Source organism: Mus pahari, chromosome 3 (assembly GCF_900095145.1).
Source record: "Mus pahari chromosome 3, PAHARI_EIJ_v1.1, whole genome shotgun sequence".
NCBI classification, from domain to species: domain Eukaryota; kingdom Metazoa; phylum Chordata; class Mammalia; order Rodentia; family Muridae; genus Mus; species Mus pahari.
The window spans coordinates 20,046,881-20,062,826 of record NC_034592.1 but is presented as its reverse complement, the minus strand read 5'-3'; the positions used below and the strand labels follow the sequence as shown (position 1 = coordinate 20,062,826).

The window sequence follows — 15,946 nt, the reverse complement described above, 5'->3', positions numbered from 1 at the left end:
AAAGAAAGAAAGAAAGAAAGAGAAAGAAAGAAAAGCCCAATTCTCTCAAGCCTCATGTGTCATCCCTCGGGATGACCCTGAGTGACGTCTGATGATTAGAATTTCACATTTTCACCTTGTGATGCAGGTCAGTAGTGCCAGTCATGAGCAGATGGTCGGGGGCTGGTGAGATGGCTCAGCAGGTAAGAGCACCCGACTGCTCTTCCAAAGGTCCCGAGTTCAAATCCCAGCAACCACATGGTGGCTCACAACCATCTGTAAGGAGATCTGACTCCCTCTTCTGGAGTGTCTGAAGACAGCTACAGTGTACTTACATATAGTAAATAAATAAATCTTTAAAAAAAAAAAAAATGAGCAGATGGTCAGGAAGCCATCAGAACAAATGAGAGAGGGGTTGTAGAAATGGCTTGGTGATTAGAAGCACTGGCTGCTCTTTCAGAGGATCTGGGTTCAATTCTCAGTACCCTCACGGGATCCTGTCACAGGGGATCCAGTGCCCTCTTCTGGCCTCATTGAGCACCAGGGTCAGATGTGGTGCACTGAAACATTAAAGGTAAAACACTCACATATAAAATGAAAGTTGTTTTTAAAAAGGAACAAAAACAAATGAAAGAGCTCCCAGGCTAGATTAGACCTACTGAGTGCGTGTGCTTATGAGGGTTGTTTTGTTTTGTTTTTCAAGACAGGGTTTCTCTGTGTATCTGTCCTGGAACTAGCTCTGTAGACCAGGCTAGCCTTGAACTTACAAAGATCCACCTGCCTCTGGCTCTGGCTCTACCTCTGCCTCTTGAGTGCTGGGATTAAAGGCGTGTGCCCCCATCACCCCCATCGACCTTTCACTTGTCTGGTTTTTGTGTGTGCTTATATAGAGAATATTTTGCTCTGTTGGTTGGGCTGTTGGTTCTGACATACAAGCATCCCTTGCATGTCCCTCTGATAAGGCTGGCTTCTTTCCCAGAAGGCTCCAGGGAGCTCTTAATCCAGAGAGCCACCCCTAAGCTTTTGAAGAATGAGATGGGTATTTGAATATGCCTCAACTTCAGCTTTGAAGGCACGGCTGGCATTTTATAATCACCCAGCTGTGTGGACTAGAAGAGCGCCTCAGCGTTCTTGAGTACAAGGCCAGTGTAGCCGACCTTTTGGAGACCAACATGAGATGAACTGTAAAGTGTAACTTAGGGGCTCGCCTCGCTCACTTTGAGGTGTTGGTGGTACTGAGTTCCTTGTGCAGCACTGAGACAGTTCAGGTTGTTGGACGTCAGGACCTAGCTATGGGTGACCTGGATCAAGGGAACTAGCCTGCTACTAAGCGAGGCCTCACTGGCTCTCCAAGATTTAGTTCTACACTTGTCCTTCAGTAAAGACTAGGAATAAGATAGTATCAGAAAACTCTAGATCTAGATCCCCGACTTTCTGAATGTACATGTGAGAAGTGAGGAGGTCCTTTGAAGCGAGCCTCTGATCAAAGGAGCCCCTTTGAATTCACCTTCAAGATCAAAACTTCCAGTTTCCTGGACCAGTTTCCAGCACTGGGAGCAGAGCATTCTCTCGCCAGTATGTTCCTGGTTGACTTTAGGAAGCCCTAGGCCACTCCTCACTGGATCCCGAGCCCCAGCATGGCAGAAGTGGAGGACAGCCCTCCCTCTGGCGCTAGCTTATGCTGATGTCCCTCCATTTGGGAAGGCCTGTGGCCTGCCCCAGGGCCCCTAGGAGGACTAGCTAGCTCACTGCAGTGAGTGTGCTTGAGCAGACGGGGCAGTATAAAATACTCCTGACTACACATCCACTCTACGTGAGGAGCTGCACCTCTGCAGATTAACGAAACAATCCTTAAAGCACAGGGCCAGTACAGGGGACACTCAGGATAGCATGATTGTTGACCCCAGGGCATAGCCAGGGATGGCCCTCCGGACCAGAACAGTGAATGCAGAGACGGGACCTGGAAAAGCCTCTCAGACTGTTGCTCTTCTGCTGGCCCAGACTGACCAGGAAGTGCCTCTAGGTCAAGGGCACAGGGAGCAAGGCTCCTTGTTCCTGCCCTTGGAACACACGTCTGGAATGGGATCTCTGCGCCCCACTCCCACAGAGGCCTACTGCTTGCGGAGCCCTTCCCCAGGGAGGCACATTTTCAAGAACGGACCTTTCCTTTGGCTCTCCTGTCCCACCAGGACCCCGCTTTGCACCCACTGCCGCGTGCATGCACGCCTCATGCTCACACCACCGTCACCTTCATTCTGTTTGATTAAGTCCATGCCCAAACCACTCGGTCCATGCATCATTTTAGTGCACCTACATCTCTATGGAAAAGGCCTTCATTTAAATTTTTTTATGTTTTTTTTTTTTTAACCTTTGCTCTAGAAGTATATCTGATTCCATTAGCTTAAACTTTTGCAAGCATTTCTAATCTCTTACAAGTCTCTTACAATACGGTCTCCACAAGGTAAGGCCTCAGGTCCCCACCCTTTCCCTCACACCTGAGGTCCCCCACTGTGCCAGCACCAACATGCCGGCTCCCAGAGGTTAGTGGGTCCCCATGCCCTACCAGGCACCATTCTCTCCACATAGAGACACCTCCAAGCCTCTGCCCTTATCAGCCACTGTCTCTTACTGTATTTGAAATTTCTCTACCTGGCTTCACCTTAACTTCAAGAGAGAATGAAGCAGTCACCTGACAGATGGCTCTGGGTCATCCTGGGACCCGGCCTGAGCCTAAATGCTTCCTTAGCCTAGTTGATGGGGACCCAAGGGTTCCATCCCCAAACCCCTCCCAGCTTCCACTGGACCCAGACCAGGGTTGGGGGGATGGAGAATTGGGGACAGAAGCCTCAGGCTACCACAGGTGAGTAAGCTCACTGTCTTCTCTGCCTTCCCAGGATCCACGCACATTCTCACCCCACAGAAACTGCTGGACACGCTGAAGAAGCTGAATAAAACAGACGAAGAAATAAGCAGTTAAAAAATAAGCTGCCCCTCCAAAACCCTGGCTCCCTTCCCACAATGCTCTGCAGCTTCCCCATGCGCCACCTCGGTTACTCTGCTGCCTCCCCAGCCCTGCACGCCCTGGTCACCCCGTTGCCGTGCTGAGTTCTCCTGTGCGATGACACCCCATCTTGTCCTCTGAAAAGCAAGAGAGTAATGTGTTGTTTTTTTAAAAATGAGCATCTTCTGTACGTATTCCACAGTAGGTTCACATGCAGGCTCCACACTGCAGAAGCGTCAGAACTCTGGACCGAGTGAACTCTCCCTTCTTTATGACCTTGTGACCTGTATATAGCCCTGTCCCACGTGTGCACATTGCTTGAATATGGAAAGGTAGACGTGTGGCTGTTTCTCCAAGCTTGTGTGGACTCATTTCTGTTCTTGTTGGTGTTTGTTCCCTGGATATGACATGCTGAGGGAGTGATGTTTTCCTCTCTAGCCCCTGCTCGCTCCGTTCTCATGCACAGAAGCTGAGAAGCGGTGAGCAGACAGCTGGAATGAGCCTCCTCTTTGCAGCTGTGGGGAGGCTTGGGGTGTCCACAGGAAGCCAGTCTGAGTGCCAGCCAGTGTGGTCTCCAGAGCCTGGCACTGCTGCCCTGACCTGCATCCATACTGTTGTAACAAGTTAAGTCCTTCAGGCTGAATCAGCGTGCCTAGCACCCTCGGGTCCTCCAGAGTTAGGTATGGCCAGCCCCCTGCCTTCCCAGGGCTTCACTTGAACACAGCCTGGATAGAGGTCAAGGGTCAGGGGTGGGCTGGAAGATGTGAGTTTGGCCCTCTGATCAAAGGGTGCTTTGCTATAGGAGCTAGGCCTGAGGAATGGGGGCCCTGCTGCTCAGTCTCCTCAGTTTAAGATACTTCATCAATCTTAAGTTTGTGTAATGTACAGTCATGTGTCATTGTGGTGTATGAAAAGGATCATTTTATTCTTTGTATTAGTCATCACTGTATGAAACATAGCTAGCTATAAAGCAGAAATTCCAGAAGCCGATGCTGAAAGGATGGTCTCCACCCTCAGGACGCAGCAGCCCCCTGAGTATGCTGCTCACCCTGCTGCTGTAGTCATGAAACAAAGACAGTGGAAGTCACAAAAATGTCCCCAGCCCAGCCCCTGCCCTTCCTCCCCCCCCCCGCCCCCCGCAGACTTGTACGTATTACTGTGTCTCTTGTGCTGTCTTGGCAACCGTGGTGTACGCCTGCCGCAGGTGTCCTGTGCCCTTCTCCCTCCCTGGCTCTAGCATCTCTCTCTTCTCCTTAGTTCTCAGGCCTCTCCCCTGCCCCGCTCCAGTGACCCTGTCCCCTTAGGACTGAACCACAGTAGCACCGGTTGATTTCTTCTGTAGCGCTTCTTCCGTCCCTTCTTCTGGTCAAGCAATGCTCATGCTTCAGGACCTTGTTTGTCGAACATGTGGGGTTTCCTTTATGTTATTTATATAAATAATTTCTCAAATGGATATTTAAAAAAAAGCTAGTCTGTCTTGAAACTTGTTAACTTGAAACTCTTGAATCTCAGTGTTTAAAGTCTGGAAGCACAACCGTGTACCACTCTGTACCGTCCTGTACTGCAGCATTTGAGTCTAATAAAGACGTCAGCTCTCACTCATGGTGCCCGGGCCCACTGCAGAGCTGGTTTTACTCTGGGGACTATAGAGGAGGCCAGCCGCCCCACAGCTGCGGCTTGGAGTCTAATGGATCCAGGGGATTGTGGCTTGCATTGCATCTGTCCCTATCTCCCATCTGGGGACAAAGCTTGGCTCTAGCCTCAGGCAGAAAAAAGATGCTGCCTCGGTGGGCATCCACCTTTAGTCCCAGGACTTGGGAGGCAGAGGCAGGGGGATCTCTTGAGTTCATCCAGTCAGGTCTACATAATTAGTTCCAGGCCTAGCCAAGGCAACATAGACACTGTCTCAAATGAATGAGTAAAAATAAATAAGGACCTGTCTTGACATGAAGAGCTTCTTTTCAACCTTCTAGAATGCCTCTGCCACAGGCGGATCTCTGTGTCAAGACCAGCCTGGTGTACAGATCAAGTTATAGGACAGCCAGAGAAACCCTATCTTGTAAAAAACAAACAAACAAACAAACAAAAAAACTAGTTAGTGCTGGAGAGATGGCTCAGCAGTTAGGAGTGCTTCAGAGGACTGGAGTTTGATGCCCATAACTCCAGTTCCAAGGATCTGACTCCCTCTTCTGGTGTCCATGGGGACTACATGCAGATAAACAGTTTTAAGTCAACTCTGTAAAGCCTCAATCTCTTGTCACAGTAACAGAAAATGACACTTTCACCACAGGAAGGAATGTATCAACTCAAGGTTACTTTGTAGATTTTGCACCTGTCCCCAGAATTTTTGCTCAGGGTGTGAGTGTGCTGGGGAACAGACTAAGTTACATATACCCACCTTTCTAAGGTCCTAACGACAAACCAAAGTTTGATTCCACCAAAGGATCCCCTGGAGAACCAACAAGAGGTTATTGGGCTCAGAGCTTGAGTGAGGGCTTACAAACGGGAGCCTGGGGAAGCCCGAAGCTATGTCGCTGGAGATTTGCCTGTCTACAGGGATGGTGCTCTGTCCCTCTTCTTCCCCAGCCTATATATACCAGCCCCCTTCCCCAAACCCTAAGCCATATGCAGTTAGGGTAGAACTGCAAGGGAAGGTTGACAGTGAACAAGCTCAGCTGAGGTGATCTTTGCAATCCCAGTTGAACACATGAAAATGGTTGCAAATGTGGCTTAGAGAACATCTAAGAAGATCCCCTTTCTAAGCAGACTATGGTTTAGACAACCATGGAGCAATCGTGCCAGGCCTCTCGTAGTCACGTGTTAGGTGGGTCCCCTGCCACTGCAGATGATGAAGCTGGGGCTCAGAAGGATGCAGGCTTTCGTCAAGCTCACTCCTGGGAGACTTCAGATAACTGGGCCGGTGTCAGGTTGTCGGAATGCCTGGATTGGGATCCAACACAGGGACTTGAATTCTATTTAAAAAATATTTATGTGTATGAGTACACTATAACTGTCCTCAGACTCACTAGAAGAGGGCATCAGATCCCATTGCAGATGGTTGTGAGCCTCCATGTGGTTGCTGGGAGTCAATCTCACAACCTCTGGAAGAGCAGCTATGCTCTTAACCTCTCCTCTCCAGCTGTGGACTTGAATTCTAAACTGAGTAAGACGACAGCGTAAATACCACTGATTCCTTCTTCCCACTGTAGGAATGGACCTCTAGCCTCTTTCAGCTGTTTAGGCTTTTGTTCACTTGTTCCTTGTTCTGTTTTATTATCACAGTATCTCTGTGTGTGCAGTGATGTGCATGCAGAGGTTAAAGAACAACTTCTCTCCATCCACTGTTCTAGGCATTACAGGCAGTTTTACCCAGTGAGCCATATTGCTGGCCCATGTTTTCTTATTTTGAGGCGGGCTCTTGCTGAGTTGCTCAAGCTGACCTTGAACTTGTGCCCCCCACCCCACCCCACTCAAAGAAGCTGAGACTACAGGTATTCATGGCCACGCTGGGTTACCCTCTGACTCTTCTTTTCTGACATCTATTGGCCCAGGCTTTCTTCATTCCTCTCCACCCTGATTCCACCAAACAGCAAAGAAGTACCATACTGTCCTTTGGAAGCCTTAGCTCCCAGTGTTCCCGAGCTCAGAGGAAGCCTGGGGCCGTGCCTCCAAAAGCTGTAGCATATCTTCAGTGTGGAAGATGTTGTAGCAGGCCAAGGCACAGTCAGAGCAGAAACTGCTACCCCAGTGACCCTGGGTCCCAGACCAGCTATGGCTGCTCTGTCCTTCCAAGGCTTAAGACAGGTACTGACTCCCATGGAGTTGGAATTACAGGGGCTGAGAGAATCGGGCAGACCCGAGTGGCATCCCCTCTAGGGCTTTGCATATGATAGATGTTCCTTCTGTGATATCCTCAAAGTGATACCCACTAAGCGTTCAGTCATCACTGAGTATAGTGATGGTCCCCAAGAAAGCCTGGGGACTAAAGGGCAGACACAATCATGAACCGAAAAAAGCCCAGTGTGCCTGGTAAGATGGCTCAGTGCTGAGAGGCTAGAGACCCGAGGAGCCAGCTAGAGCAGCTGCCAGCAGGATGCCCACTGGCTCCCATCCCACGCCTGTATGCTGACTCCTTGACTCCAGGGGACAAGACCAAAGCTTTAGAAGAACCTCATCTACCTGGGATAACACTGAACAGATGGATCCCTGCCACAAAGCTTTAAAGATCTCCCAAGACCCCAGCATGGGAGCCTCCAATACAAAATGTGTGGCTGTGCCACTAAAGAATTGGCAGGTGGGTCTAGGTGGAGAGGCACTTACTAGCCTGGGGGCTCAGCAATTGTTTCTGATTATTCCAAAGTCCCAAAGGCTAAGGTCCTTTATAATTCTAATTTATCTCCATTTGAGGGAAGGAAAGGTCTTCCTGGAACCCAAACTTGTTCTCAAGAGCCTGGTATCCCACTCTGAAAAGCTAGGTCTAGGCCAGACACAGGATCCCTGCCAGGAAGAGGACAGTAGCCCTTTAAACCCCAGCCTCACTGTTGCTATGTATGGAAACAACTTCCTTAGCAACTACCTGGCTTCTTAAAGGGGACTTTAAAAAGTGGTTGCCATCAGCCATGGCTCCAAAAAAGAAGCCAACCAAAGGAGGCAAGGAGATGCAGGGCAAGAAGACAGTGGGCAAGAAGGATACCAGTGGGACCAAGACTCCAGAGTTGGCCATGGTGGAGGAGCTGAAAGAATTCTACCACAAACAGATCCAAGACCTGGAGGACAGGCTGGCCCGGTGGGTGGCCAGCAGGGAAGCTAGTGCTGCCAGGCCAGGCCAGATGCACAGGGTTCAGATAAGGGTCTTAGACCTGGGCTCTGGCCAGGCCCTAGCCTTCCCTGCTTCATTTTCCTCAAGTAACCAGGTAACCCTGCAAGTGCCAAGAGGGTAAAGGGATTCCCAGAGCTCGGGGAGCACACTGCTAAAGCCCAAGTAACACCCCACTCCCACCCTGGCCCACCCCAACAGGACAGGACTGTAAACATTAGAAAAGTGTAGTTTAATTGGTGGAATAAATTGAAAATGTCTTTCCTGGTGACCCAGGCAGACACCTCATTCTCTAGTCCCTTAAGCCAAGACCCTGGTCTTGTTTCTCCAGGCTGGGTCTGTTTCCCTAAGTATTTGTTTTGTTTTAGAGACAGGATATTACTCTTTAGCCCAGGCTAGCCTCAAATTCATGTTGATCTAGCTGCCTCAGCCTCCCAAGTGTGAACCATTGTAGGTTCCCAAATGGGAACTAAGGAAGGGGTTTTCCTACCTGTGCCACTCCCTCTTAGGGCTGGGTCCCTTTGTGACAGATAGCAGGGAAGGGTCCCTCTTAGCATTGAGAGATACTATTTGCTTGTTTTTCCTACTTTAATACTAGCTTTAGGGCTGGTGAGAAGGCTCAGTGGCACTTGCCCCTCATCATCAGGACTCCCATGGTAGAGGGATAGAACCAACTCCTGAAGGCTGACCTCTGACCTCCGCCGTGCACACATATGCATGCACACACATAATCAATAAATCAGATACAAGAATGTAAGAATATAGTTTCTGCCAGGTATGGTGGCACACACCTTTAATCCCAGCACTCGGGAGGCAGAGGCAAGCAGATTTCTGAGTTCGAGGCCAACCTGTTCTACAGAGTGAGTTCCAGGACAGTCAGGGCTATACAGAGAAACCCTGTCTCCAAACCCCCCAATCCCCCCCCCATAAAAAGAATAGAGTTTCTAACCTGGACATCAGTCTCTAACCGGGACATGGTGGCACATGCCTACAGACTCAGGAGGTTTGTTCTAAGTTCCAGAAGGAAAGGAACTTAGCCTGGACTAGGGTAAGACCTCAAAAGAACAAGTGACACAAAGGTAACTTGCTGACAGGACGCACCTGCCCCAGTTCCAAAGTGTAACACTTAAATAGGAAAGTAAGTGATGAGGGAAATGGCCCAGTGACACCTGCCAGTCAAACGTGAGGACTAGAATTTGGATCCCCAACACTCATACAATGGGTAGGTGTGGTGCCCACCTGCGATCTCCCCAACACCCATACAGATGGGTAGGTGTGGTGCCCATCTGCGGTCTCAGTGCATGGGATGTGGAAATCAAAGGTCCCCCTGGAGAAGTGTTTCTCAATCTGTGGGCCTTGACCCCCCAAGACTACCAGAAAGTGCAGATACTCACAATTCGTAGCAATAGCAGGATTACAATTATCAAGTGGCAACGGAAAGCAATGGTTGGGGAATCACCATGACATGAGAAACTATGTATTAAAGAACACAGTGTTACGAAGGTTAAAAACCATTGCTCTAGAGCAGGCTAGCTAGCTAGACTGGTGAACTTGTGAACTCTGGGTTTAATTAGGAGACTCTGCTTCAATATATAAAGTAGAGAACCTCTATCTCCTTATCTATAAAATGGGTATAATTATCAGAGCATCCACATTCCTACATGTCATGGGGGCACCTCAACAAATGTAAACCTCTGGCCTCCACATACATGCAAATATGCATATATGCCTGAATATCACACATCTGTAATAAACAAACATATAAACAGAAGACAACAAGGCAGTGGAAGCACATATGGTTGATGCTGAGAAAAATCACAGCTGGTGCTGAGCAGGTGTGTACACGGGCAGGCCCGTGCATCTCTGCTTAACACCATCCCACAAGGCACACACGGGGCACTGGGGAAATCACCCCAGGAAGAAGAGGCAGCAGAATGACAGTCCTGACCTTTGACACCTCTTATGGCAGACTGCCTCCTCTCCATACAAAGGCACCCCTACCCTGAAACGCCTTGTACGCACTATTCATTCAAAAGATTTATCAATAAATCCTTACAAATAAAGCAGTTCTCCAAATGCTTCAGTTATCCTGTTTGAACCCAGTAAATACAGCCCTCTTAAAATTTACAAATGATGGCTAGAGAAATGGCTCAGCAGTTAAGAGCACTGACTGCTCTTCTAGAGGTCCTGAGTTCATGGTGGCTCACACCCATCTGTAATGGAATCCAATGGCCTCTCTGGTGCATCTGAAGACAGCTCCAGTGTACTCACATACTCAGGTGTCCTTTACCCTGACCTTGAAGGGAGGGGCTCTCTGCCGCTCACCAGCTGCCCAGCCTAGCCAAACTGTTTCACCTTAGACTTACTTACACACACCCCTTTAAAACAGAAAGACAGTCTGAATGCTGAGCACAGGCCTCCAGGCATGAAACATAATGGGAGGTGCAGACTATGGGAAACTTCAGAGGGCCCTTTATGGAAGAAGGTTCTGGGAGAGCAGGCCCTGGCTTGACCCTGCATCTCTGCCCTGACCCACCCCAGGTATCAGCGGAAATGGGATGAACTGGCTGTGCGGGAGAAGCTGTTCCATCAGGAGTTCGAGCAGCTGGCCAACAACAAGAAGGAGATTGTGGCCTTCCTCAAGCGCACGCTGAACCAGAAGGTGGATGAGATCACAGACCTTAATGACCAGCTGCAGAGCCTAGAGGTGGCCAAGGACATGGAGAAGGATGCGTTCGAGGCCCAGCTGGCCCAGGTGCGCCATGAATTCCAGGAAATCAAGGACCAGCTCACCACAGAGAACATCGCCCTCGGTGAGGGGGCCAGGGGGACCCATTGGCACACCACTGAAGGCAGCAAGGCCCAAGTCCACAGCTGTCACTGGCTGTGGCAGGGCCTCACCTGGGAACTGGGGATACCACAGCTCCCTTGGGTAATAAGAGCTGTGTGCCACTTCCAACACTATCTGCCTTAATTGTCCATGCATTTCCAAGGCCAGAGATGCTTCCCCCCCCCAGTTCATAGATGAGGAAATGCTTCAAAACGATGGAGGATTTTATCTATGCTACCCATCTGAAAGGGGAGGTGGCGACTTGTCTGCCCAGGGTCAGATGCTGTCTTTGCGGTCACTCTTATGTGAGGAGGTTTCAAAGGGGACTTCCTGAGCTTAGCGTTATGTGGTAAGGCAGAAATGCAGTGGCTGTGCAGGGCCAGCCATGGCAGTGCAGACCAGTCCTGTTGGGGAAGGTGGCGAGGTTAAGACAAGAGGAAAGTTGAGCCCTCAGGGGGGTGTGGGTCAAGGCTCTCAGCAGCCGCTCCTCACCAGCCTTGTGGCCCCTGATGGGCAGGGAACAAGCTGAGTTCCCTGGAAGAATTCCGGCTGCAGAAAGAGGAGCTCACAGAGAAGTACTTGGCACTGGAGGAGCAACTTCATAAGCAGGAGGGCGAGTACAAGGACTACGTGTACAACCTGGAGAAGAAGTCTGTGCTGGACAAGGACAGGTGGGCAGGCCGGGGACCTGCCGGGGCCCTGCCGGGGCCACACGGCTCTCCTCAGCTTGGGGAGCCGTGGACTCCACAGCCTCTGTTCCCCAGAACCCTGACTGGGACGTATGGGGGTGGGGATGACAGTGCCCAGGCTGCCACTGGACACTCCCTGCCTTCTTGTCACTTCTTGTTATGGTGTTTATTTAATAGGTAAGAATGTTTCAATGGTTCAAACTCCAAAGGTCCAGAGATTCTTTGGGGAAGAGTCTGGTTACCCTGGGACCGCACCCCCCCCCCCAAAAAAGGGAGTACCAAGACTTATACCCGTCTACCTGACTCGCAACCCCACCCTCCTGGTAAGGCTGAGGAAGGAGATCATCCAGCGCGTGAACCTGGTGGCCACGGAGTTCCGGAAGGTGGCCACCAACCAGATGTGGGAGACGACCAGGCGGGCTATCCAAGAGAACAACAGTGTGTCCCTGCAGCTAAGCAAGGTGTCCAAGCACGGCGTGCAGCTGCTGCAGGAGAATGAGCAGCTCAAGGGCACCCAGAACAAGCTGTGCCAGCAGCTGGAGATGCTGGAGAACACCCAAGAGGTCATGGCCAGAAAGAACATAGGGCACAAGAAGGTAGGACCACCATGCCCTCCTCGTGTGACCCTACACCAGAGCCAAGTCATGAGTGGGGAAGAGTTTGCAGTGAGGTCCCAGGCTTTCCTCACTGGGGTGCTGGCCCTAGCTCTGGAGTCTGCTTGCCCCATAACTAAGTGAAGCCCACCTCCTGCCTAGCTGTCGTCAGAGGTGGTGTGGCCTGCCTGTACGTGGGAGCAAGTCCTATGGTGTATGTTCAAAAGGGAGCTAGGGGTGGGCTGGGCTCCCACGATGGGTCTCTGACACCTGCCCACCTCTGCAGATTATCCTCATGCTGACGGAGAAGTGCCGACAACAGAGAAAGGGCACAGAGGAGACAGAGCAACTGCGCCTCCTGCTGTCCCAACTGGAGCAGAACTTCCAGAATGTGCAGAAGGACAACCAGACCCTGAGGCGAGCCGGAGCTGGGAGCTGGGTGGAAGAGGGCTTGGGGGACGCCTTTGTCTAGAGCCTCAGGGTTTGGACTGTCAGACAAGTTGAAGCCTGGATTTAGATAGGCTTCACAGAAAAGGCGGGGCACAGGGAAGAGAAGGTGCCTGCCTGCCCCAGGCATGAAGATGGGGCAAGCTGCACGCTGTTTTGTCCTGGAGCAGGAGTGAGAAAGACCAGCTGGAAGCGCAGCTGAAGGAGCAGCAGGCAGAGGCAAATCGGCTACAAGAGGAGCTGACCAAGGAACAGAAAATTCGGGCAAACCTTAAAACAGTCCTGATCAAGGCCACCTCCATGCTACAGGACATTGTGCACGTAAGCAAGCAGTGGGAGATACCAAGAGGCCGCCAGGGCAAATGGTAGAGGGTCTTTGTCCAGAGAGGCTGATGGCCAGACTCCTTTTCTCATTCTGGATCTAATTAGAGTTGGTTCTAATCGTAGCAGGGACTGAGGAGGGGAAAACAGGAGGATTCCAAATTCAAGACCTGACTGGAGCTATAGAATGAGTTCAGGGCCATCGTGGTCATCTCAAGTGTCTTATAGAATATAAAGGTGTGGCAGGGCACGCCTTTAATCCCTGGGAGGCAGTGGCAGAGGAAGAACAGGAGAAAGAAAAGATTCCTTTTAAAGCTCCAAAGAGAGGGCTCTGGAGAGCTCCAAGCCTCAGTTTGCCCAGCCTGATAAACTGTGTCCCACCACAAACCAGGTACACTGAGAAAGCAGGCCCTGGAGAATCTCACGTGGAGGCGGGTGGGTATCTAGGCCCCCATGGTGATTGAACCCACCTCACATCACACCAACAGATGCGAACAGAGGCGGAGGACGGCGACTTTGATGTGGTGTTCCAACTGCAGCGCAAGGAGCTGCTACAGCAACTGCTGGTTTTGCTCAGCTCAGGGGTAGTTTTGAAAACACAGCCAGACATGGGTTCCCACCAGGACAAGCAGCCCCAGGGCCTATCCAAAGAGAGGTGAGCAGATAGCCCTGTGGGGGCCTCAGCAGACCCTGGCTCTCCAATGTTTTTCCTCTTGTGGGGATAGGGGGCTGACCCTGGATCATTCTCCACAGCCAACACATCGCCCAGACATCCAAGGAAGGGGCTGTTTCTCTGCTGCAGCAGCTCTCGACCATCACAACCTACAAGCCCGGGGATCTTGAGCTAGTGCCTCGACGTCCGGTCCGCATCCCACTCAAACCCCAGGATCTCAGGCCCCTCTCCTATGTCACCCGAATGGGGATCTGCCAGTTACAGAACACTAATGAGGTAGGGGTGCCAGGGACCCTAGGCACAGCAAGCTGACAGCTGTCCCTGGTTCTGCCAGGCTATAGCTGGGTGGCCTCATGGATATGGTGGAATCTCTGATTGTCCCCACCTAGAAAATGGCCCAATGGAAAAAGGGTAAAGCATTATACCCATGATCCCTTAGGAATAGGGTTTGTCAGACCCTCTTGTCCCTAACACTGGTGCCTAGCCCCCACAGGAAGCCTCCGATTTCAAGTTTGTATCTTTAATCTTGCAGCTCTACTCATCAGGAGCTCTCAAAAGGTTCAGAAAGTTTACCCTTCCTAGACCCTTCCTACACCGGAAATAGCGAATGGGGAGACCAAGCCGCTGCAGAAACAGACTGATGTGGCCACAGTCCCTCCTTGAATCTGCAAATGGCCTGGGGAAACCCAGAGAAGTTACATAAACGTTGGGCACCACACGTGTCATTGTAGTTCTGTGGCCCTGTCTTGGCTTCGTGGCACCAGCAGGCAGTCAAACAGGTAGAGCTATCCACTGGTATTAGAGGCCTGACAATGGTCCCTGGCTTCGAGCACGGATGTGGTCCAGGAGCAGGTCAGTGGCCTGATCCATCAATGGGGACAGTAGCTCCTGCTCCTCCGGGGAGAAACAGCCCAGAACATGGTTCTCCACCATATTAGGGTGTGTGGGACGCCCGATGCCCACCAGCAGCCTTGGCATTGCCTGTAGGGTCCCAGGGGAATGAGGATGCGTTGGTGAGATACAATGGGGACCCAATGATGGCCACCCCACCCAGGGCAGGGCAGATGGGTAGACTCACATTGGAGTTCAGACAGCTAATGCAGGAACGGACTCCATTATGGCCCCTTGAGGAGATATGAAGAGCAGTTAGTACTTTCTGAGGCAGTGCCCTTCCTCCATTCCCTTGTCCAGGCCTCCTTCAGAGCAGCCCAGCCTATAGCGATAGCCTCAACAACCTTACTCCACCCCTACCCAAACCTATGCACATGAGAGCCTCACCTTGCGCTGCCCCCCAGCTTCAGAGCCAGCTTTCCCAACGGCTTGTCCAGTTCATCGTGCACCAGATAGATCTCCTCCGCGGTCAGCCCAAACAGCTCCGCTTGGCACAGAGAAACAACACTCTAGTTACTGCACATCTGCTCAGAGGGATCCCAACAACCCCCACATGTAAACAGGCTTCCCCAAGCCCTCACTGTAGTAACTGGGGCTCACCAGGCACTTGTCACAATTGAACCCTCTCTCTGGTCCCTATGGCCTCTTATCCATGAAACCTACAACTCACCAGCTCGGGCTACGCTGCGCCCGTTGACGTTCATGAGGCGCCGTGGCCGGAGCAGTACCAGCTGAGCATCCCCGAGCGGGGCCAGGGCGAGGTCAGCTGCACAGCGCGAGTCACGAGCCCAATTCTCCGCCACTCCCAGTCGCCTTGCTATTTGCCCCAGTACCGCCATGCCCACACTGTGCCGGGTGCCGGGCATTCCGTGGTTCCCCAGGCCAGCCACCTGTGGGCAACACTCACTCAGGACCCAAAACATTGACCAGGAAACAGAGAGAAGCGACAGTGTTGGGAAGAAGCGCTTAAGGGTCTGGGAACTCAGCCAGGCGGTGGTGGCGCACGCCTTTAATCCCAACATTCGGGAGGCAGAGTTCGAGGCCAGCCTGGTCTACAAAGTGAGCTCCAGGACAGCCAGGGCTATACAGAGAAACCCTGTCTCAAAAAAAAAAAAAAAAAAAGTGTCTGGGAACTCCTGGAGGCCCCCACCAGCCCGAGGATGCTGCTCCCTGGGGCAAGAGCAAAACTAAAAGTTTGGAGCCGGTTAATATTGCGCCTATTTAACTAAGTAGAAAAAGGGACAAGTATCCCGGAAAGATGGTTCCGAAGGTAAGGTTGCTGCTAACCCTGACAACCTGGGTTCGATCCCCAGAACCCACACGGTGGAAAGAACGCTCTCCCAAGTTGCCCTCTGACAGCCACAGGGCACATGCACACAACGCATACACTTAAGTGTAAGCGCAGCTGCGGAGCCAAGCCCCGCGTCCCTGTGGAGCCACCCACGCCCCACTCACCAGCCATCGCTTCCCGGGAAACCGAGCCTCGGAAACCTGCCGGCTCAAGGCCCAACTCCGCCGCATCCCTGGACTGAAAAGACCGGACTTCAACGTGCCGACTCCCATTCACGGCCAGGACTCCGCCCCTTGACGTCAGGCATCCCTAAGCCAATAGCATCATCACATGTCCAGCGACGCCCAATCCAGGCCGGGTTCGGCGTCCGCCATGTCTCTGCGGGGCGGAAGTGGGCGGGTCGCGGGCCCCGACG

General features: G+C 51.7%; 3 protein-coding genes across 4 annotated transcripts in view; 2 read left to right on the top strand and 1 right to left on the bottom strand.

The window, feature by feature from the left end:
* Stxbp1 (syntaxin binding protein 1) overlaps positions 1-4,578 on the top strand; it is a 62,321-nt gene extending 57,743 nt beyond the window's left edge. For both annotated transcript variants that reach the window (XM_021192613.2, XM_021192614.1), the window contains one exon: positions 2,874-4,578. Coding sequence is in view for 1 of the 2 variants with exons in the window: in XM_021192614.1 (XP_021048273.1) it covers positions 2,874-2,956 (83 nt within the window). In the remaining variant the exon portion in view is untranslated. The remainder of the gene's footprint in view (positions 1-2,873) is intronic.
* A 2,986-nt stretch (positions 4,579-7,564) lies between these two features.
* Cfap157 (cilia and flagella associated protein 157) lies at positions 7,565-14,066 on the top strand. The gene is made up of 9 exons (XM_021192615.1): positions 7,565-7,766; positions 10,338-10,609; positions 11,144-11,297; positions 11,644-11,911; positions 12,195-12,325; positions 12,526-12,676; positions 13,165-13,331; positions 13,430-13,625; positions 13,882-14,066. Exons 1-9 carry the CDS (start codon positions 7,600-7,602, stop codon positions 13,951-13,953), a joined length of 1,578 nt encoding a protein of 525 aa, XP_021048274.1. The 5' UTR covers positions 7,565-7,599; the 3' UTR covers positions 13,954-14,066.
* Positions 13,854-15,799, bottom strand: Ptrh1 (peptidyl-tRNA hydrolase 1 homolog). Its single transcript, XM_021192618.2, has 5 exons — positions 15,696-15,799; positions 14,911-15,130; positions 14,628-14,727; positions 14,428-14,473; positions 13,854-14,330 (listed from the first exon to the last, which is right to left on the bottom strand). Exons 1-5 carry the CDS (start codon positions 15,759-15,761, stop codon positions 14,148-14,150), a joined length of 615 nt encoding a protein of 204 aa, XP_021048277.1. The 5' UTR covers positions 15,762-15,799; the 3' UTR covers positions 13,854-14,147.
* Positions 15,800-15,946: the final 147 nt, after the last annotated feature.